General features: G+C 44.4%; 1 protein-coding gene across 1 annotated transcript in view; it reads left to right on the plus strand.

Annotated features, from left to right (window-relative positions):
- Window positions 1-4068: 4068 nt before the first annotated feature.
- Window positions 4069-22938, plus strand: part of LOC311227334 (mitochondrial adenyl nucleotide antiporter SLC25A24-like) — a 40884-nt gene continuing 22014 nt past the window's right edge. Inside the window, exons 1-6 of the mRNA XM_084312938.1 lie at window positions 4069-4335; window positions 8023-8149; window positions 16091-16178; window positions 16539-16650; window positions 20475-20633; window positions 21466-21618. Of these exons, the coding sequence (XP_084169064.1) occupies window positions 4144-4335; window positions 8023-8149; window positions 16091-16178; window positions 16539-16650; window positions 20475-20633; window positions 21466-21618 (831 nt within the window). The 5' untranslated portion in view covers window positions 4069-4143. The remainder of the gene's footprint in view (window positions 4336-8022; window positions 8150-16090; window positions 16179-16538; window positions 16651-20474; window positions 20634-21465; window positions 21619-22938) is intronic.

Here is a 22938-nt window from a genome sequence, read left to right on the forward strand (position 1 = left end):
ATATATATATATATATATATATATATATATATATATATATATATATATATATATATATATATAGTACATGCATTTTTGTGTGTTAATGTTATAAATATGACCTCAATATATAATAAAAGCCTTTCATTATAAACATGTGATTCATTTTAAGTAACATATAACGAGTTATATATCCTGAGGAGGACGGAAAAGTCACCAGAATGACCTGTTTATTATTATAGGCTCCCTTTCCTGCTTTTCCGGAGAAGCATGCAACTGCAGAGCCGCAGAGCCAGCGGCGCTCTCAGGTCCGGCGGTCTGAGGACCGCTCAGCAGCGCCACCCAATGGCTGAATTCAAATGAAATTAAACAAATCATGACATTTATGACTGGCTATGAACAGCAGTATTATAGGCCTACAGCAGTATTGTACAGCCAGCAATATTATACATTATTTATTATACATGACTATTCTATGCAAGTAGGCTATGTCTAAGCTATTTTACAATATTATACATGAACTGCTTGTTTGTTTTAATCTGTTTATTACTTGTTTTTTATTATTATTTATTTTAAATTTATGTTCGAAATAAATAAACTCATTCATTCAAGATATTGTGTGAGCAAAAGTATAGTTACTGGCTGTACAATACTGCTGTAGGCCTATAATACTGCTGTTCATATCCAGTATACACATATTTACATTAAACATAATATTCACCATTCCTTAATTACCATCATACGTACCCACACCACATCACATAGAGTGTATAGCATATAGCAAAAGTATACCGTTACCTTATATTTATGTAAATAAGTAAGGCAATTGAAATATAACAGAACTTGCGGCATCATATTGTTAATTTTGTTGTCAAAATCTGCAGTACGGCTCAATACACACAATTGTTGAGGGGATGCAGACCAGAGAAAGACTTCCGTCTTGTTTACATCAGGGTCCCCCATTTTCAATTCATCATAAATGTACAGTTCCCTCCCCCTTGTATATATTTACTGTTAGGATCTTTGTTTAACAGTACTGTATATTTGCATATCTTGTATGTCACAAATGTAACAGTACTGCATATATGTATGTCATAAAAGTCATGATTAGTTAGTTTAGATTAGATGATTAGATTTTTATATCTGTATATTGAGTATGTCATAAATGTCATTATGAATTGAAAATGGGGGACCCTGATGTAAACAAGACGAAAGTCCTTCTCTGGTCTGCATTCCCTTAACAATTGTGTGTATTATTGAGCTGTACTGTACTGTACTGTACTGTACTGTACCCATTCTGCAATCTGTTAATTAAAGTTTAAATAAACGCATTCATTCAAGATAACTGGCCTTGCGCGGATCTCACAGCTGTGCCCGCACAGTGCAATACTCCAATTCACAGTAAATTACCAAGTATGGCTTTGTCAGTATTCCAATGTACAGTGTACAGTGTCCCCCCCCCCCCCCCCCACCTCCAATGTACAGTTCCCCCCTACCCCCCCCCCCCCCCCCCCCCACCCACCCACCCAACCCCACCCCAGTGACCCCACCTACCCAACCTCCTCCAATGTACAGTTTCTACATCAAATGTATATACACTCTTTTCTGGACACTTTTTGTATCACAAACAGTACTGTATTTGCAAATCTGATATGTCATAAATGTATAGATGTAGCAGTACTGTCTATCTGTATGTCATGTATGTCATTATGTTACGATGAATTGAAAATGGGGGACCCTGATGTAAACAAGACGAAAGTCTTTCTCTGGTCTGCATCCCCTTAACAATTGTGTATTGAGCCGTACTGTATTGTACCCATTCTGCAATCTGTTAATAAAGTTTTCAATCAATCAATCAATCAAAGCCATTGGGTGGGTGGCGCGGTCCTCAGAGAGCGGCGGACCTTGTGTTAATCCCAGCGGAAGAGTGCAAGAGCGCTTCCGCATTTTGCCCTGATTGGCCGCGGTAACGCCCTCCAAATGCGCATTTTCTTCCCCCCCCCCCCCCCAGGCCCAGCTCAGACGCCGAAATGGAATGCATGTAGTACATTGCAACACAACGCAGCATTTCCGCGTACATTGCAACGTAACACAACGCAGCTGTCAACTGTACTTTACATATTATCCAAACGAGGACCACATAATGTTATTTCCCTGTACATTGTAACGTTAACACAACGTTTTAATTATGGAATACAAACGCAGCTGTCAACTTTACTTTGTAACATTGTTTTTTCGGTCATTCATAAAATTGATTGAATGAAATTGATTGAATGAAAATAACAGATTGCAGAATGGGTACAATACAGTACGGCTCAATACACACAATTGTTAAGGCGATGCAGACCAGAGAAAGACTTTCGTCTTGTTTACATGATCAGGGTCCCCCATTTTCAATTCATCAGGACATATATGACATACAGATAAACTGACAGCCCTAATTACAACCTTTATTTAATGGTTAATATTTTGATAAAAGGTAATTTACTATATTTGTATGGCATTTACACTTAAAGTAGAAAAACAAAAGTAATCTGTAAAATAATAGTGAATTTCCTGTGAAAAAACATTTATTTTTTACAGTACGTTACACACACAAATGCTACATTATGAAAATTTTTACAAAGAAAGTATATTTAGATTCAAAGACTATTTTAATAGCTTTCTTTGAATACACGGTTTCTCTCCTGTGACGTACAATGTTCAACAAAACCGCCAACATTGACTCAGCTAGACCTCTTTGTTATATCTGCAGCGCTAACAGAAATAAAAACAACCCAGGCCCATGTTAAAGTGCAGCTTGGCTTAGAGGATAATGTCTTGTATGAACTACCAGTAATATAAATCATATTAACAACAAAAATGTGTTACGCCTTCATGTCAGATGATTTTCAAAAAGGAAAATGTACTCTGTCGTCTACTCTACGCCATCCTAGGTTGTCAAAGTGGGCAGGGGTGAGGTGGGTTCTAGACCCATGTTACTGACCAGACACTCTATATCAGTGATGTCTGTTTACTGTATAATGTACAGTTTCTACATCAAATGTATATTATACACTCTTTTTCTGGACACTTTTTGTATCACAAACAGTACTGTATTTGCAAATCTGGTATGTCATAAATGTACAGATGTAGCAGTACTGTCTATCTGTATGTCGTGTATGTCATATAATGATGAATTGAAAATGGGGGACCCTGATGTAAACAAGACGAAAGTCTTTCTCTGGTCTGCATCCCCTTAACAATTGTATGTATTGAGCTGTACTGTACTGTACCCATTCTGCAATCTGTTAATACACTTTTCAATCAATCAATCAATACTGCAGAGTGGCAGCGCTAACAGAAATAAAAACAACCCAGGCCTATGTTAAAGTGCAGCTTGGCTTAGAGGATAATGTCTTGTATGAACTACTCAATCAATCATGTACCTCGGCGCGGCTGAATAACAGTAGCAGTGATCGCCTGCTGCGTCCATCGCGTGTATGTGTGCTAATATGGCGCGTTAGCGTTAATATGTGATTAATATGAACCAAAGCGTGTTAATATGTGATTAATATGATCGCCTGCTGCGTCCATCGCGTGTATATATGTGTGCTAATATGGCGCGTTAGCGTTAATATGTGATTAATATGAACCAAAGCGTGTTAATATGTGATTAATATGAACCAAAGCGTCGAACCAAGCGGGGATCTCATGCGCATGCGCGCGCGCGAGCGAGCACCTGGGCGAAGGAAAAGGAAATGCGCATTACCGTACTGGCGTATGGCGAAGTATGCGGAAGCGCTCTTGCACTCTTCCGCTGGGATTAAGCTACACGCCGCCGGCGTTGAGAGCGCCGCTGGCTCTGCGGCTCTGCAGTTGCATGCTATTGGGATCGCCCCGCCCTCGACTGCTGCAGTTCCTGTCTTGAAATACAACTCGCACAGATAGGGTTTCTCACTCGTCTCTGCTGCAAGAAGGCTCAAGAAGGGAATGTGTCAATTAAACATCTAATCGTCGGGAACTTCTATATATATATTTTTTAAACACAAATAACAAGACGCGCATGGGTCTAATCTTATTATTGCATGGACAGTAACATGTCCTAGTAATAATCCATCCATCGGGACAACATCTGTCAGTCATCTCTGCTGCAGCACTACTACTGTGTACTACTACATATTAATGTCCACCATGTATCAGTCGATCATACGGACGTGTTTGCTGTCAGAGGCGCGGTGTTGGGACGCCGAGAGCAAGAGGTCATACCAGGAGCTGTTCGACAAGCTGGACACCAACAGAGATGGGAAGGTGGACGTGGCTGAGCTGAGAGCCGGTCTCAAAGACATGGGCATATTCCGCCAGGGAGCTGCCCAGGTATAAAAACAATTCATGGTTTTGATTGATTGATTGAAAACTTTATTAATAGATTGCAGATGGGTACAATATACAGTACGGCTCAATACACACAATTGTTAAGGGGATGCAGATCATGCAGACCAGAGAAAGACGTTCGTCTTGTTGTGTAACCCAACCCCCTCCAAAGTACAGTAAATGACCAAGTATGGTTTTGTCAATATTCCAATGTACAGGTTTGCTTGTACAGTTGTACAGTGTTCCCCACCCCCCACCCCTCCTACCCAACAATCACAAACAGTACTGTATTTGCAAATCTGGTATGTCATAAATGTATAGATGTAGCAGTACTGTCTATCTGTGAATGAATGAATGAATGAAAACTTTATTTAACAGATTGCAGAATGGGTACAATACAGTACGGCTCAATACACACAATTGTTAAGGGGATGCAGACCAGAGAAAGACTTTCGTCTTGTTTCCATCAGGGTCCCCCATTTTCAATTCATATAGACATTTATGACATACACAACATACATGACATTTATGGCATCGGGACATATAGGTATATATAGGTATTTAGTACTGTATGTCATGTATGTCATGTATGTCCTGATTAATTGAAAATGGGGGACCCTGATGTAAACAAGACGAAAGTCTTTCTCTGGTTTGCATCCCCTTATTACAATTGTGTGTATTGAGCCGTACTGTATTGTACCCATTCTGCAATCTGTTAATAAAGTTTTCAATCAATCAATCAATTGTTTACATCAGGGTCCCCCCCCATTTTCAATTCATGGTCACATGCAGATGCAGATTAGTTTTTTCCAGCTGGCATGCAAATTGTACGTAAACCCTTTTTTGGCCTCATGTTGTTATTGCATTTGTATGATGAGAGACCAGCCCTATACTGTGAACCACCGGCCTACTGTATATCTAGACCAGTGTGCTCCGAACAGATGATCTGATGGGATGCAGAGAGACTCCCAAATAGCTGCCCAGAACAGACTTGATTGATTGATTGATTGAAAATTGTATTAACAGATTGCAGAATGGGTACAAATACAGTACAGCTCAATACACACAACTGATGATGAATTGAAAATGGGGGACCCTGATGTAAACAAGACGAAAGTCTTTCTCTGGTCTGCATTGATTGATTGATTGAAAAGTTTATTAACAGATTGCAGAATGGGTACAGTACAGTACAGCTCATTATACAACGGCATGCAAATTTCTCGATTCTGATTGGCCATTTACACGTCTTTATTGGCAACAATCCACGGTCCTGGGCTCAGGACCCGCCCACAACCGAATCACATATCACTCCCCGGCTCACTCCGGGAGAAAACAAGATCGCGGACAACAAATGGTTATGTTGAAAGCACCATAACGACTAAATATGAAGCGATTCTGTCAAGGGGAATGTGTTAGTCCTTTAAACAATGTTGGATGATGTAATTGATGGGTCTTGAGTCAATCTAGAACAAAAGAAAAATCGCGGATTGATTGATTGATTAATTGATTGATTTAAATTTCTTCCTTCCTACTTTCTACTGACTGCAGCGTTCTCTCTCACACTGTCCGACGCTGGCGTACCCACAAACACACACACACACATACACACACACACACACACACACACACACACATACACACACACACGCACGCACACACACACACACACTGTGACACACACACACACACACACACACACGCACACACACACACACACACACACACACACACACTCCTGTCTGCAACAGCGGGGGAGTCAGACTGAGAGAGAAGCAGCGCTGTTTTAAGTGAGCATGGTCTATTGAATTGATTGATTGGTTGATTGCTAATTTTATTACTGTACCCCTGGTTTCCAACTGGTTAAGTTTAGGCTAAAAGAAATAAATAAAAAAATAGGGCGAAGAAAACGTTTTTTTCCTATAGGGCAAAGAAAACGTTTTAATTTGTTTTACCTACTTTATATAGAAGCATCTAAGAATGAAGTTCTATGGAAAGTAGGTCTGCATTCCCTTAACAATTGTGTGTATTGAGCCGTACTGTATTGTACCCAAACTACCCATTCTGCATCTGGTAATACAATTTTCAATCAATCATTCCAATAATACACAGTTGGATGTGTTAGTTGGTTGGATGCACTTCAAGCTGCTTCCACATGAGGCAACTTCTCTCAATCATTCCAATAATACACAGTTGGATGTGTTAGTTTGGTTGGATGCACTTCAAGCTGCTTCCACATGGAGGCAACTTGTCTTTTTTGTAGTTGTGGGAACTACTTTTTCTGGCGGATGGTTTTTTCAATAAATCTTCGATTAATGTGTGTTTATTGTATAGAAATAAGGTTGGATGAATCTGGCAGTTGTATAAAAGCTTTACACCACTTGTAGTCGTGATTTGTGACCAATAAACCATGCCTAGGGGGGTCTAACGACCACCCCTAGGCATGGTTTATTGGTCACAAACCACTCCTGCGCGTGATGTAATGCTTAAATACATACAATTGTTAAGGGGATGCAGACCAGAGAAAGACTTTCGTCTTGTTTACATCAGGGTCAGGGGTTGGGAAGGGGACACACACACATTTTACACTGTACATTGGAATATTGACAAAGCCTTACTTGGTCATTTACTGTACAACTAGGTTAGGACATTTGTAGGGGCCAGTTTCGCATCCGCTTAACAATTGTGTGTATTGAGCCGTACTGTATTGTACCCATTCTGCAATCTGTTAATAAAGTTTTCAATTCAATTCAATTCAATTCTGTTAAGGGGATGCAGACCAGAGAAAGACTTTCGTGTTGTTTACATCAGGGTCCCCCCATCAGACTACTTATACATACATACACTATTGTTTTCCCCAAACAGGCCTGTACAGGTTAAATAAGGACACGTCACAAAGCTCTCACCATCAGACGACCAAACCACAAGCTTTATCTGGAGCATGGCACTAACCACTAACCACTAACCACTAACCACTAACCACTAACCAATATCCTAACCCAACCCCCTCCAATGTACAGTCATTTACCTAGTATGGTTTTGTCAATAGTCCAATGTACAATTTTGTTTGTTTGTACAGTGTCCCCCCCCCCCCCTCAATGTACAGTTTTGCTTGTTTATACAGTGTGCCCCCCCCCCCCCCCAACCCCCTCCAATGTACAGTCATTTACCTAGTATGGTTTTGTCAATAGTCCAATGTACAATTTTGTTTGTTTGTACAGTGTCTCCCCCCCCCCCCTCAATGTACAGTGTTACTTGTTTATACAGTGTGCCCCCCGCCCCCCCCCCCCCCCCCCAACCACCTCCAATGTAAATTACCCAGTATGGTTGTCAATATCCCAACGTACCCAACCCCCCCCACCCAACCTCCTCCAATGTACAGTTTCTACGTCAAATGTATATACTCCCTTTTCTTGACTCCTTCTGTATCACAAACAGTACTGTATTTGCAAATCTGGTATGTCATAAATGTATAGATGTAGTAGTACTGACTATCTGTATGTCATGTATGTCATATATGTCCTGATGAATTGAAAATGGGGGACCCTGATGTAAACAAGACGAAAGTCTTTCTCTGGTCTGCATCCCCTTAACAATTGTGTGTATTGAGCCGTACTGTATTGTACCCATTCTGCAATCTGTTAATAAAGTTTTCAATCAATCAATCAAACTACACCCGTGTGTTCTCTACAGAAAATAGTGTCGTCTGGTGATCAAAACAAAGACGGATGCCTCGACTTCAGCGAGTTCACCAGATACCTGAGTGACCACGAGAAGAAACTACGGCTGACGTTCAAGAGTCTCGACAAAAACAACGACGGTAGGCTGTGACTCACCGAATGACACTGTTATGACTTCAAGTCGCATTGATTGATTGATTGAAAACTTTAATTAACAGATTGCAGAATGGGTACAATATACAGTACGGCTCAATACACACAATTGTTAAGGGGATGCAGAGACCAGAGAAAGACTTTCGTCTTGTTTACATCGGGGTCCCCCATTTTCAATTCATAATGACATTAATGACATACGCAACATACAGATATATATCATGACATGTCTGACATACAGTACTGTTACATTTGTGACATATGAGATATGCAAATATACAGTACTGTTATCCTAACAAAAAATCCTAACAGACAATATATACATACGAGGGGGAGGAAACTGTACATTAGGAGGGGGTGGGTGGGAGGGGGGGTTTGTACATTTACGGGGGCCATACAGATATACAGATATATATCATGACATTTATGACAATACATGACATACAGTACTGTTACATTTGTGACATACAAGATATGCAAATATACAGTACTGTTAAACAGTCAAAGCATCAAGTCAAAGTCTCTATTTGTCACACGCACGCCTGCACGCACATTAATACAGTGTTTCTTCTGTACGCCTCCCCCTAGACTGCAAAAGGAAGGAAACTCCTCAATAAATAAAAAAAAATATAAACGTCAATGGCAGTAAAGAAACTCAATAAACTCAAGTGACTTAATAAAGCTCTTATAAAGAACTCTCTGGAAAAACTTCACATATTTCCAATTAAACTGCTTTAAGTTACATAATGTTAAGACTGAGTGTTACCAGTAGTGTAATTTACAATCCAGGAGACATGCAAAAAGAAAACAGTAATGCATTGCGAAAAGGAATATGTGACTATGATGCAGTCAATGGGCCTCATTCACCAATACTCTCTTAACTCTCTCTTTTATTTGTTTGTATTTTATTTTTGTATTATTTTTTAAACAAACATATAAACAAACATGACAACACACAATTAGATATACAGCATTGTTAACAGTGCACATCAAATTAAATCACCGTTTAGATAAATGTCTTATACAAGATATGCCCCTAATACCTGCTATCTATTCCCCTACACACTTATTATGCTCTTGCTCGCACCCCCCACCCTGGACCCCCCAATGGATAATCCATCCATTATCTTCGCTCCTAACCAGACACTACCATTATATGCTATCTTTTATTCTCTCCACCACTTCTAACCACATTGTCAATTTGGATTAATTGAGACCCAAAATTCTTGCTGTAGATATTTCTAGATAAATCACATCGAGATATGTAAGAATCCAGACCTTTCGGCACATATGCTATCAGTTTTTTAGCCACTGTAATACCAGATAAAACCAATCTCTTTAGCTGTATAGGTACTGCATACTCAAAAACATCATTCAGCAGTAATACAGGTACAGGTATATTCAGAATTAAGAGATTTGATAATTGCTGGGTCACTTCTTTCCAGAATATCTTAACTGGTGGGCAGTCCCAGTACATCTTAACTCTCTTATATTGTTTTCTTAACTGTCTGTTAACCTAATGTATTGTCGCAGTGAAAGGGTTAACCCTTTGGTAGTGAGGCAGTGAAAGGGTTAACCTTCTGTAGCGTGGCAGTGAAAGGGTTAACCCTTTGGTAGTGTGGCAGTGAAAGGGTTAACATTCTGTAGCGTCGCAGTGAAAGGGTTAACCCGTTGGTAGTGTGGCAGACAGTGAAAGGGTTAACCTTCTGTGTATTGTCTCAGTGAAAGGGTGTAGTGTGGCAGTGAAAGGGTTAACCTTCTGTGTATTGTCGCAGTGAAAGGGTGTAGTGTGGCAGTGAAAGGGTTAACCTTCTGTATTGTCGCAGTGAAAGGGTTAACCCGTTGGTAGTGTGACAGTGAAAGGGTTAACATTCTGTAGCGTCGCAGTGAAAGGGTTAACGGTTAACCCTTTGGTAGTGTGGCAGACAGTGAAAGGGTTAACCTTCTGTGTATTGTCGCAGTGAAAGGGTTAACCCGTTGGTAGTGTGGCAGTGAAAGGGGTCAAGAGAAAAATAAGAAAACATGGCTGAATCCCAGGCAAGAACAAAATAAGGAAAAGAAAATGCTATAGTTAAGAACAAAATAAGAGGAAATCTATTCTTATATCGCTTCGTGAATGAGGCCCAAGGAGCGTTGTACAGTCACTAGACGGTCCTCATGTGGGATCCGGAGGGCCTGTCGGTGGTAGCTAATGCACGATTGATTGATTGATTGAATCAATCGAGCCTCTCTGTGTTGGCGTTTGGGGGCGCGGCGTGTGGCAGCGACCAGTGTTGGGATTGGCCGGGATCCTGTTTAGGGTTCTGTATCGTATCGCTCTCGCTCGGCATCGCTCTCTGCACTATCTCGCATACGTGCACGCGCACTGAATAAAGACCACAATGTACCTTTAATCCCAATATTCGTCTGACCACACCCCTATCAGCTTACCCATATAAGCAGGGGTGGGGCCACCCACTCTCCTCCTTCTCGCTTTCACCACAAGGAAGAAGTGCCTCGGTAGATCCCCACACTTGACACCATGATGGAAGAAAGGTTTAGGAGCAGCTTTGGGAAACAAGGATACGTTGACATCATATCTTTATTTTCTCTCTCACTATTTTCGAGAAAATACGGCGATATTGTCTTCGTACTGGAGTGTCTGGAAGATGATGATCATTCTAAAAACCCTCCACCGGTTTTCGTATTGGGAGCACGCCGCTGCATGCTTCTCAACTGCAGTTCCTTGCTGTGTTTGTTGGGGTGAAACCTGTCAGGCCACAGCTGAACTGTCGGACATGCCGCTGTTGTGAGAAGCGGTGCGTTCCAGGTTGGGTGAGTAGTGTTTGCTGGCGGGCTCCACTTGTCTGTTAGTGCTATGGGGGCTACTTGACAAAGTTTATGGAAACCGGCCCCAGGCTAGGGTCCTTTGTTCAGCCACCTAGGCGACAGAAGGCCTTGGTCTGAAGACCATTATAGTTTTAACTAGTGGGCCGCGACCATTGACACTGGTGATCCCTGTGTGTTCTGGACGAGTGGATTCTCTCTGTCACCGTGTTAAGGCCCCATCTTTCATATCCAAATGAGAGTATTCCTTCACGAGGGGATATGTGCATGTAATGTGCGATAGCGGCAGATTCATGTTCAAAGTCAGCTACACAGGCCAGTTGGTACTGTGCTGATTCCGTCGGGTGTGGTAAAGTCACCGTTGTGAAGCGGTGTTGACATCTTGTTTTCTCTTTTCTCTTAAAAAGTGAGGAGAGGTTCAGAACGGCGGCCTGTCTGGGTGAGTGTTATGTCATTGTTTACATGTTCATAGCTTACGGTATAGCCAGTCAGCTGTTAGCTGCGGGGCTAGCATGTCGTGGTCGGTCGCTAGGTAACGTTAGCTTGCTGCTATGGGCCATGGCTGGCGCGGGGTAGCTTAGCTTCTCGCGCGCCGCCGTGAGCTCGCTTCTGATCGCGTGCGTCGTTAGCTCGGCATCTCGCAAGCAGAAGCAGTAGCACCCGAACGGTTGGAGCGGCCGTTAGCTTGATGCTATTCTGTTGAACGTGCTTTGATTTTAACATGTTTTACACTCTTGACCGCGACGTCATCCTTGACAGGGGATGTTTCGTCGACCCTGCCCTGAGCCTGGACGGCAAGGTTGCATCAACGGGGGACTGTAGTACGGGTTGGGGCGGTGACGCTACCCAGTTCGGACAACACAGGAGCGGCTGTGTTCCTACGGTGTCTGTGACTGCACTTCGCTGATCTGCGTTCCGGGTAGGAACGGGGTTGACCAGACCTCATAACACGTCTTCTGGTTTTACTTTGCTAAATGTATTGTGAATAACGGTGTTTTTTCCCAAAACGTGTGTTGTTGCAATGCATTTAGGATACGTTGCGGGTTATGTGTGAGCTGTTTTTTGTCACTGGCAGTTAGCTTCTCCGTGCTGGTTGTTGTGTGAGAAACATCATGGTGTTTATATGTACCGTGTACTCGCAACTAAGGTAACTAACCTATGAAGCTATGCTTGGTGACAAGTGAGTAAAAGAATGTTCTTTCTCAGACTGTAATGACAATGAACAGTGTGTTCACACATTAACAGGTTTTCCTGTTTTAACTGGCCGTATTGAGGGTAAAATAGGAGGATTGTGTTTCCCCCCCGGTTCCCTGGGGACTTTTTCATCCTCCTATCAGACATGTTGTGCATTAATTGTGTCTTTTGTGTGGTAGGGATACGATGTAACTCTTAGCTTGATTGCTGAGGTTGTGCTAAATCTGCTGGAGAAACTTATTTCCTAAAGGGAAATTGGTTTGGTTGCTGTCATGTGTGCTTAGCAAGGCCTGTGGTCGATACTAATCAAGAATGATGTATTCTCTCATTGTGAAAAAAAGTGGGACCAGGGAGTTCCTGGTCCCACGGCCTGGTATATTGGGCGTGTGCACCGCAGGAATTCCCCCGCCATAGAGTACGTCACCGTGCGCGTCTCTGTTGGTAGGACTTCCGTGTGCTGTTCAGGTCCATGTGATGGATCTGTTTTCAGGGGGGGTGGTCAGGGCTCCTCCTCACCAAGCGCCTATTCAGGCCTTCTGTGAGTTCGGACTCCTTCTTCCATGTGAGGAAGCCTCCATCAGAGTACAGAGCCTTCCTCCTCAGATTGTCAAAGTGAGTGGACCCTCTAGAAGGGTCCTTTTCTATTGTATGTATATTCGATTCAATTCGTTTATTGAGTGTGTATGGGTTCAGTGCCTCTTCCCCGGAGGCCCTAAAACCAGTTTTTTACATGGCTCAAGGTGCAATATATTCTTTTCAATCTGTACAGCTCGCGTGGGAAGTCTCTCTGGGGATCCCCGTCTCTTTCCTATGGGAGGGTGGTGGGATGTAAAAATGTGAACATTTTTTACCCCGGCTGTGTAGACTGGGATACATACTGTTGATGCTTCCTTCTTTCTATTCCAGAAGTGTTGGAGTTAGGGAGTGTCACACCCCTCTTGTCGTTCCCCTGGGCGCCTTGGGGATTCAATGACAGGTCTAAATAGCCTGTTCATTGATGGGGGTGTGTCCCGACGCACGTATAGTGCTAGCTCGCTGTAAACAGGCGATTGACTGGCACGCCTTGGTTGCTTGTGGTTGAAACAGCGTTTTTATAAAGCAACTGAGATGGGGGTTTTTCCTCTTCCGACGACCACATCCCATGACCTGGGTGGGTTGTCGACGGATTCTCGTTCATGTCTGGGGGATGATGACGGGATGGATCTGAACATATGTGGTGGGGTCTCACGCCCTTGGGGTGGGCCACCAGGCGCGGTTCGTCCGAACGTCTGGGTGGCGCCTTCTTTTCATGTTAAGATCAACACGCATATCTGCCCTTCTCCTGGAGTAGGCATGTCGGCGTGGTTAGGGCATGGCTTACAGCCATGCCATTCTGTACGCGCTCGATCTCGTCGGATCTCGGCCGCTACACAGGTTGGTCCTGGTTAGTACTTGGTTGGGAGACCGCCGGGGAATACCAGGTACGGTGTGCTTAGGGGCTGGTTCTCCATTATTTTTCGCTCCTCTCTCACGCATGGCGAAGAGGGGCCTGTGGGGGTGGTTTTTTGACCTCCTCTGGTGACCCTGTGCTTCCCGTACCGCCAGGCCCGGTCCGAAGTGATGTTTGCGACCCGTAGGCCTGGGTTAACCCTTTTTGGAAACTGAAACACTTGTACTGCGGTATAGCCGGTGTATACCCGCAGGTGTGTTTTGGAGTTTTTTCTTGAGGGGTTATAGGAACAACCACCGCATTGGGTAACACCGAGGTGGTTGATTCCCTGGTGTGTTGGAGCAGTGTCAACTCCCGGGTTCACCGTTTGAGGGTGCCCCTGCACGTTCATGACGTCTGCCAATCGTGTCAGCCTTCTCTGCCTCGACCCCTCTGGGTGGGGGTTTTTAAATGGAGGCTTGGTCATGCAACACCGCCAGCTTACGCTCCTTCCGCCGGGGCGGCTGTGTTCAGCTGTCCCCTCTGGCGCCTGTCTCGTCCGCAGTCTCCAGGCTAGGGTTAACAGCCTGTTGCCTGGTTTTTCCCCGGTGCGCTGCCTGCTTCCGTTGGTTAACCTTTTTTGTGTGCTTACGGCCATGCTGACTGCCTGTTCTGCAGGGTCAGTGTGCCAGGCGGTGTACTATTGGGGGGACAGGGCCCGCTCGGCTTACGGCCATACCAACCTGAACACGCCCGATCTCGTCCGATCTCGGAAGCTAAGCAGGTTCTGGCCTGGTTAGTACTTGGATGGGATTCCGCCTGGGAATACCAGGTGCAGTAACTGAGGGGCCTTTGTCCGAATACGCTGGCGATGTGGGGGGCGGGGCACTACGTGCCCACCTGGTGGGGTCTTGATGCTGGCATCATGGACTTCTCCGGGCCCCCATTCTAGGGAGTCCAGTCCTTTTGGTGGGTCTGGGTCTTCCTTCGTGCTCCGCTGCTACGGCCTTGCCACGGGGTTGGGTTTGCCCTTGACCCCGTGATTCTGGGGGCAGTAACGAGGTTGTTCCTCCGTTCGTTCCCGGGTGGCATGCGGGTTGTGCGTGTGTGTAGTCGTGGGGTCAAGCCACGGTCTGCTCACCCTGTGCGTTGAGTTGCTTGAGTGCCTCTTCGCACGGTCGGGTCCGTCGCCCTCCCGTGAAGCCCCTAATAGGGGGGGTGCCCGCCATTAGGGTGGGTCGGGGGGGCTCGGCCCTCCCTGTTCTGATGGTTTGTGGGGGGCTGTCAGCGGGGTGTATTTGTCGGCCGTTGGCTCTCGCTCGGCCTCCCTTGTGCAGAGAGCGATGCCGAGCGAGAGCGATACGATACAGAACGTTAGGTTATGACTATAACCAAGTTCTGTTAGTATAGCGACGCTCGGCATCCGACGCCGCTGCAGCCTTTGACCTCGCCTTGTGGCGAAAGCTTGGGAAGGAGGAGAGTGGGTGGCCCCACCCCTGCTTATATGGGTAAGCTGATAGGGGTGTGGTCAGACGAATATTGGGATTAAAGGTACATTGTGGTCTTTATTCAGTGCGCGTGCACGTATGCGAGATAGTGCAGAGAGCGATGCCGAGCGTCGCTATACTAACAGAACTTGGTTATAGTCATAACCTAACGTTCTCTTGGCCTTTGTGTCGTCTTCATTATATACCGGTGATAATCTCATTATACTCAAGACTCATGATTTCCACTTCCAGCGAGAGCTAAGTTCAAGGTTGGTCACCGACCCATGCCTTGTTGTCAGGGATAAAACTAAAAGTCCAAGGACTTATCTCCATCGTTGTCCCTGTTGTTGTCACTGGTTGCAAGTGGCACGGTGGCATCTGAAGGGCATCGAGCATTCTTAGTGCATCATCTAATAAAGTGCATTCGTAGTAGTATTCATGTTTCAGTTTTTTTTAAATGTATAAAAAGCATCATTCATCAGGGCGGCTACGTGGCGTAGTGGGCAAGGCGCTCGCCATGAATGAATCCACATTGCTTTCAGTTTAGCTGGCCGTCCATACTAATACACATTGGCCGTATTAGGGGGTGGGAAACTGATGGGTGGGGATCGGGCGTTGTGGACAGCGACTCCTACAGGTCGGTTGGTGCGCCTGCGCAGTAGAATCAGGAAGTGTCGGGGGCAGCGTGAGCCTCCCACGCGTTACTCCTCGCCACTGAGAGATCGAGCTGCGCAGGTGAAAAGATGCGACGGCTGTTACCTCAAGTACCGGAGGGGACTTGTGCTATGTATGACTTAGTCCACATTGCAGCCGGCTCGTGGGAGGCAAGAAACAGCGTCCGTGACAGGGGAGGGTTGAATTGGATGATACGAAATTGGGATGGGAGAAAATATAGAAAATGGGAGAAAAAGTGGATAAAAACCATGTATCATTGGTGCATAGGTTAACATCCAGTGTTCACGGTTCACATATCGCATGATCACACCTCTCAATATCTCCTTCTTGCACCGCAGGGCGCATCGATGCCTCTGAGATGCAGCAGTCCCTCTCGGAGTTGGGCATGGACGTCTCCAGAGAGGACGCCCTGAAGATCCTACATAGGTTTGACCTCGTTTTACTCAGTAATATATCAGTGACGTTTGACTTCAGTGATGTTAGATCGCTTGATACTCACTCAGTAATATATCAGTGACGTTTGACTTCAGTGATGTTAGATCGCTTGGTACTCGGTAATAATCAATGACGTTTGACTTCAGTGATGTTAGATCGCTTGATACTCGGTAATAATCGATGACGTTTGACTTCAGTGATGTTAGATCGCTTGGTACTCGGTAATAATCGATGACGTTTGACTTCAGTGATGTTAGATCGCTTGGTACTCGGTAATAATCGATGACGTTTGACTTCAGTGATGTTAGATCGCTTGGTACTCGGTACTCAGATTGCTGTGTGTCTCCTCAGTATGGACATCGACGGCACCTGGATGGTGGACTGGAATGAGTGGAGGCAACACTTCCTCTTCAACCCCGCGCACAACCTGAACGAGATCATACGCTTCTGGAAGCACTCCTCGGTGAGACACACACACACGCACGCACGCACGCACGCACGCACGCACGCACGCACGCACGCACGCACGCACGCACACACACACACACACACACACACACACACACACACACTGTCCTCATAATCGGTTTCTCCTCCCCTCCCTTCCCCCAGTAAAGAGAAAAGAGTCCATTGTTGGGATTGACTGGGATCCTTCATGATTCTCTTGGCCGCTCTGTCGTATTCATTATTACTAATCTCATAACTCGAGACTCTCGTGATTTCCAGCGACAGCTTCTGGGTTTCACACCCATGCTGTTAAAGGAAGTTAAAGGAACACTCCGACATTATGGGAAATGTGCTTACCGTCTTCTCCAGAGTCGGACAGGAAAATACTGTTATGTAGATATCAATTTCCTCTCTGCAGCGTTCAGTAGATAGCTATCCGGCTGCATGATAGCCTAGCTTAGCACAATCGAATGGAAGCAGCAGATACGGACCAGCTAGCCTATACAGTAGCTGTTGGCCAAAAACACCTCGCCCCCCCCCCCCCCCCCCCCCGGAGTTTTAAGCTTGGCTCCTTGGTCCTTATCCGTTTACATTCATTTGAGCTAAGCTAAGCTAGCTTGCAGCGTTCGCTTGCGTTTCTACTGAGCGCACAGAGAGAAGATGGTAAGCACATGACATTTCCCATAATGTTGGGCGTGTTCCTTTAAATCTGCTGCGAAAAATGATAGAGCAAAACAAAAGGCCCGGTACCTCTGTATTAAACATGTTATACATTCTCTACTATACTGCACAACTACACACACTGCAGTGTAATATAAAGGCACACTGTCTTTACAAACAAACAAAATAAAAAGGTCACAAGGTTAGTGAGTAGTCTACACAATGAGTCATTGAACAAACGTTCAGATTCCGATTCAGACTACTTTATTGATCCCACGTGGGGCAATTCATAATTGTAGCTTTGCACGAGTAACGAAACAACGACAACAAAAACATCTCAACGACGACAACAACATTCCATGCTATACACAGTCCAGTAAAAGTAAAAGTAAAAACAGACAACTAGGTGTAAAAGGCTACTTAAAGTGACTACCGTCTGTGTTTAAAAGTCTGATAGCCGAGGGGACAAAAGATTTGGCATAACAGGTTGGTCCTACTCAACGGAATGTCATAACGGCGGCCAGAAGGCAACAGTGAAAACCGCTGAGACAGAGGGTGGAGAGGTTGGTTTGTGACGCTCGTCCCCTTCTTGACCACCTGGTCCGTCCAGAGAGAACATAGGTCTCTCTGTTTCACTCCAATTATATTGGAGCACACTTTCACAATATTCTGTAGGCTGTTCTTATCTTTAATAGATAGGCCACTGCACCAGCAGATAAAAGAAAATGTTAAGAAAATAACCATAAAAAGTGCTCAGGATCTTCGCACTAACATTAAAAGAGTTCAGCTCTCTCAACACGTAGATCCTCTGCTGACCTTTTTTGACAATGGACTCTGTATTTAAAAGTTGACCTTCAGTTTACGATCAAAAACACAGTTCCCAGGTATTTGTAGGATTCAACAATCTGGACGTTTGTGTTGCTGTTGAGAGGTCGTTGCATCACTACCGCCCACGATAAATACTGCATGAGATCTTTTATGGTCCTCGTAAAATACTGGATAATGTGACTGTAGTTTAACTGAGAGAGAGAGAGAGAGAGAGAGAGAGAGAGAGAGAGAGAGAGAGAGAGAGAGAGAGAGAGAGAGAGAGAGAGAGAGAGAGAGAGAGAGAGAGAGAGAGAGAGAGAGAGAGAGAGAGAGAGAGAGAGAGAGAGAGAGAGAGAGAGAGAGAGAGAGTATGTGTATTGTGTTTTGATGTGTGTGACTACTGTTGAAAACAAACAGGTTCTACAATTAGTATCAGGAGCATTAGCAGCAGTGGAATGTGTAGCAGTAGCTATATCTAGTTGACCTAAACCAAAGCAATTGTTTGTCTGTGTGTGTGTGTGTGTGTGTGTGTGTGTGTGTGTGTGTGTGTGTGTGTGTGTGTGTGTGTGTGTGTATGTTTGTCCGTGTGTGTGTGTGTGTATATGTTTGTTTGTGTGTATGTGTGTACATGCATGAGACGTGATTGGTCTCAGCTGAGAGAGAGAGAGAAATAGAGAGAGAAACACAAGAGAGAGAGAAACACGGAGAGAGAGAGAGAGAAACACAAGAGAGAAAGAGAGAGAGAAATAGAGAGGGAGAAAGAGAGAAATAGAGAGGGAGAGAGAGAGAGCAGCGTAAATCATGCAGTACAACGGTTGAGATCTCACAAAGCACCGTTAGCCGAACCAGAGAATATATAGGAGCCCAGTTTCTTGGTGTCATTTAATTTTCTTGTTTTGTGTCTCATTCATCATCTAATATTCATTGTACAAGTTGTCCTAGACGAGCCCTATATGCCTACTATATATACCATATGGTCTTTTGACCTGTTCTGTAACCTTTTGGTTGCGTGCGTTATGCTACTGAAATATTGTCTGGATGTTCTTATGGCGTTATTGTGCAGTTAACCGTCTGTAGTGTGGTAGTGAAAGGGTTAAGGCCGGCGAGTTGACCAGTAGTTGCTGCATCAGACCGCGTCATGGAGGAGGACGAGCTGTGTGTGTGTGAAGGTTGTGTGAACTCTGTCACAAGAGAATGTGTTCGTCACAAGAACCGAAGTGATAAAGAGAGGAAACCTATAGCAGAAGGAAGTAAGTGTAGTAGGGATGTGCATGACTGACCCAAAACATTTTCGAATAGTCTACCGTTCTTAAGACCGAATATTCGAAAATTCGGGGAAAAAACACACAAAATTGTTATTTTCCGTTTCAGTTTAAATTCAGTTGCAATTTTCAGTTTCAGTTAAATTCAGTTATTCTTTTTAATAGAATGGATCATTTAAAATCAAAGGGTATTGCACATAAATAGGCACTTCTTCAGATAATCCTTCAGAACGTTGATCGGCTCAGCTGACCGTGACAATAAATCAAAATGACACTGTTCGCCATCGTAGCCTATAATAATAATAACGGCATTGCATTGGCCTATCCACCGGTTTTAATAAACAAACAGAAACGGTAGCATGTGCATCTTGCTAGATCAATTAGGCTATGCAGATTAGGCTGCCTCTAAATCTGCCCCCCCCCCTCCCCCCCCCCCTCCCCTCGGTTTCCTCACTTCCCTGACTCCTCCCCTACTGGACTCTGTATCTGCTACTTGTTACCCGTTGGTTGTATGTCCTGCGTCTTCACACTGTTGCTTAATCCCTGTGGTTCTTTGTTTCTCTGTTCATTTGTTTTGCTCATTGTCAGCGTCTTTGGGTTCCTGAAAAGCGTTTTATAAATACAATTTATTATTATTATTATTATTATTAAATATAAAAAGTTTAGTTTAGTTTGCTTCACTTAAAAAGAAAAAAAAATATAATAATAAAAAAGAAAATTATATATATATTTTTCGACTCTGACATGAAAATCGAATGTGGAGACTGGCAGGACTATTAAAAAAAATAAATTGAATAAAATGTAGTGTAGTCAAGTCCAGGGGGAACTATTATTTACCACACGTGTGAAAGAACAAGCAGTCACCGTGAGTTCACAATGGATCGCCAAGTCGTTTTCACTGACAATGTTATTATTACATACATTTTTAGCTTGACTGTGAACTTATCTCGAGACGACCCCGTCGCCATATCAGGAGGTTCCACATGGTCGTCTCCACCCCCCAGGCCTGGGACGAGACTTGTTTGTGTGTCAAAACAAGTGCACCCATCCAGTTTCTTTTTAATAAGGAGAGTGAGTGAATCTGTGTCCGCTTTCTCCCCCTGGCCGCCAGGTGCTGGATATAGGGGACAGTCTCTCCATCCCCGATGAATTCACGGAGGAGGAAAAGACGTCGGGGATCTGGTGGAAGCAGCTGGCGGCCGGCGCGGTGGCAGGGGCGGTCTCTCGCACCGGCACCGCCCCTCTGGACAGGGTGAAGGTCTTCATGCAGGTGAAACATCACCAAACAAAGTGACTCAACGTGCCACACACGTTGGTTTACATTTTTCAATTGAATTGAATAGCAGACTCGCTATGTAACTAGGAAGGGAGGGACGTTCTCTCCGTGTCGCAGGTCCACTCCTCCAGCCGTCTGTAGTGTGGTAGTGGAAGGGTTAACCGTCTGTAGTGTGGTAGTGAAAGGGTTAACCTTCTGTAGTGTGGTAGTGAAAGGGTTAACCGTCTGTGTTGTGGTAGTGAAAGGGTTAACCTTCTGTAGTGTGGTAGTGAAAGGGTTAACCGTCTGTAGTGTGGTAGTGAAAGGGTTAACCTTCTGTAGTGTGGTAGTGAAAGGGTTAACCTTCTGTAGTGTGGTAGTGAAAGGGTTAACCGTCTGTAGTGTGGTAGTGAAAGGGTTAACCGTATGTAGTGTGGTAGTGAAAGGGTTAACCGTCTGTAGTGTGGTAGTGAAAGGGTTAACCGTATGTAGTGTGGTAGTGAACGGGTTAACCGTCTGTAGTGTGGTAGTGAAAGGGTTAACCGTCTGTAGTGTGGTAGTGAAAGGGTTAACCTTCTGCAGTGTGGTAGTGAAAGGGTTAACCTTCTGTAGTGTGGTAGTGAAAGGGTTAACCGTCTGTAGTGTGGTAGTGAAAGGGTTAACCGTCTGTAGTGTGGTAGTGAAAGGGTTAACCTTCTGTAGTGTGGTAGTGAAAGGGTTAACCGTCTGTAGTGTGGTAGTGAAAGGGTTAACCGTCTGTAGTGTGGTAGTGAAAGGGTTAACCTTCTGTAGTGTGGTAGTGACTCGCTATGTAACCAGGAAGGGACATTCTCTCCGTGTGTCGCAGGTCCACTCCTCCAAGTCCAACCGGATCAGCCTGACGGGTGGCTTCAAGCAGATGATCGCAGAGGGGGGCGTGAGGTCCCTGTGGAGGGGCAACGGGGTCAACGTGTTGAAGATCGCCCCGGAGACGTCCATCAAATTCATGGCCTATGAGCAAGTAAGCCTGAGTTTATTTATTTTCTCTTAACTCATTTAGCTTTTATTTGTCTTAATTTGTCTCTCTCCTCTCTCTCCTTCTCTCTCTCCTATCCCTCCTTCTCTCTTTCTCTCTCTCCTCTCCCTCCTTCTCTCTCTCTCCCTCCTTCTCTCTTTCTCTCTCTCCTTTCCCTCCTTCTCTTTTTCTCTCTCTCCTCTCCCTCCTTCTCTCTCTCCTCTCCCTCCTTTTTTTCTCTCCTCTCCCTCCTTCTCTTTTTCTCCTCTCCCTCCTTCTCTCTCTCCTCTCCCTCCTCTCTCCTCTCCCTCCTTCTCTCTTTCTCTCTCTCTCCTCTCCCTCCTTCTCTCTTTCTCTCTCTCTCCTCACCCTCTCCTCTCCCTCCTTTCTTTCTCTCTCTCCTCTCCCTCCTTCTCTCTCTCCTCTCCCCCCTCTCTCTCCTCTCCCCCTTCTCTCTCTCCTCTCCCTCCTCTCTCTCTCCTCTCCCTCTCTCCTCTCCCTCATTCTCTCTCTCATCTCTCTCTCCTCTCTCTCCTTCTCTCTCTCTCCTCCCTCCTTCTCTCTCCTCTCCCTCCTTTTCTCTCTCTCCTCTCCCTCCTTCTCTCTCTCCTCTCCCTCCTGGCCATGCCATGCCTGTGTAGTTCAAGTTTCAAGTTTTGTATTATTCATCACGTGTAAGTTACATGTACGTTACAGTGCAATGCTTGGTTCTGTATGAGCCTCCTGAGATTGTGCTTCATACAGTAAAAAATACTACACTATTACAAAATATACAATATACACAACGAAAGTACAAAATGCTAAAATGTACATTTCCTCTGTGATACAGTAGGCCCCATTGTACATATTTACTATCTTTTATATATATATAACGATTCAAATGATGGTTATAGATGAGTTATTGTCACCATTCAAGATTCAAGAGGTTTACATTTGTCACATACATACTAGGGCATACAGTGAAATGCGGGTGGTCATGCCCGCATTGATTGTGCAATAATACTAATAATAAAATAGACATAAAAACAGGTAAATAAGAAGACATAAGATGTGCATGATAAAAATAGGCACTGGGTCCTATGTACACTACTATACAATATACAGTTTTAATTCTGTCATTATGCTAAAATCTAACCCTAACTAACCTTACTGTCATGCACTTGTCCTAATAAACTAACCTACGCTGTAGCACTCAACACTTTGATGAACATTGTTACTCAGCTGATAGAGTTGTGCCCTTCCTGATGACTTGTCGTACAGAACTTGTAAGTCGCTTTGGATAAAAGTGTCAGCTAAATGACTAAATATAAATGTAAATGCTACACT

The sequence above is a fragment of the Notolepis coatsorum genome, assembly GCF_963971535.1.
Source record: "Notolepis coatsorum genome assembly, chromosome: 4".
Classification (NCBI taxonomy): domain Eukaryota; kingdom Metazoa; phylum Chordata; class Actinopteri; order Aulopiformes; family Paralepididae; genus Notolepis; species Notolepis coatsorum.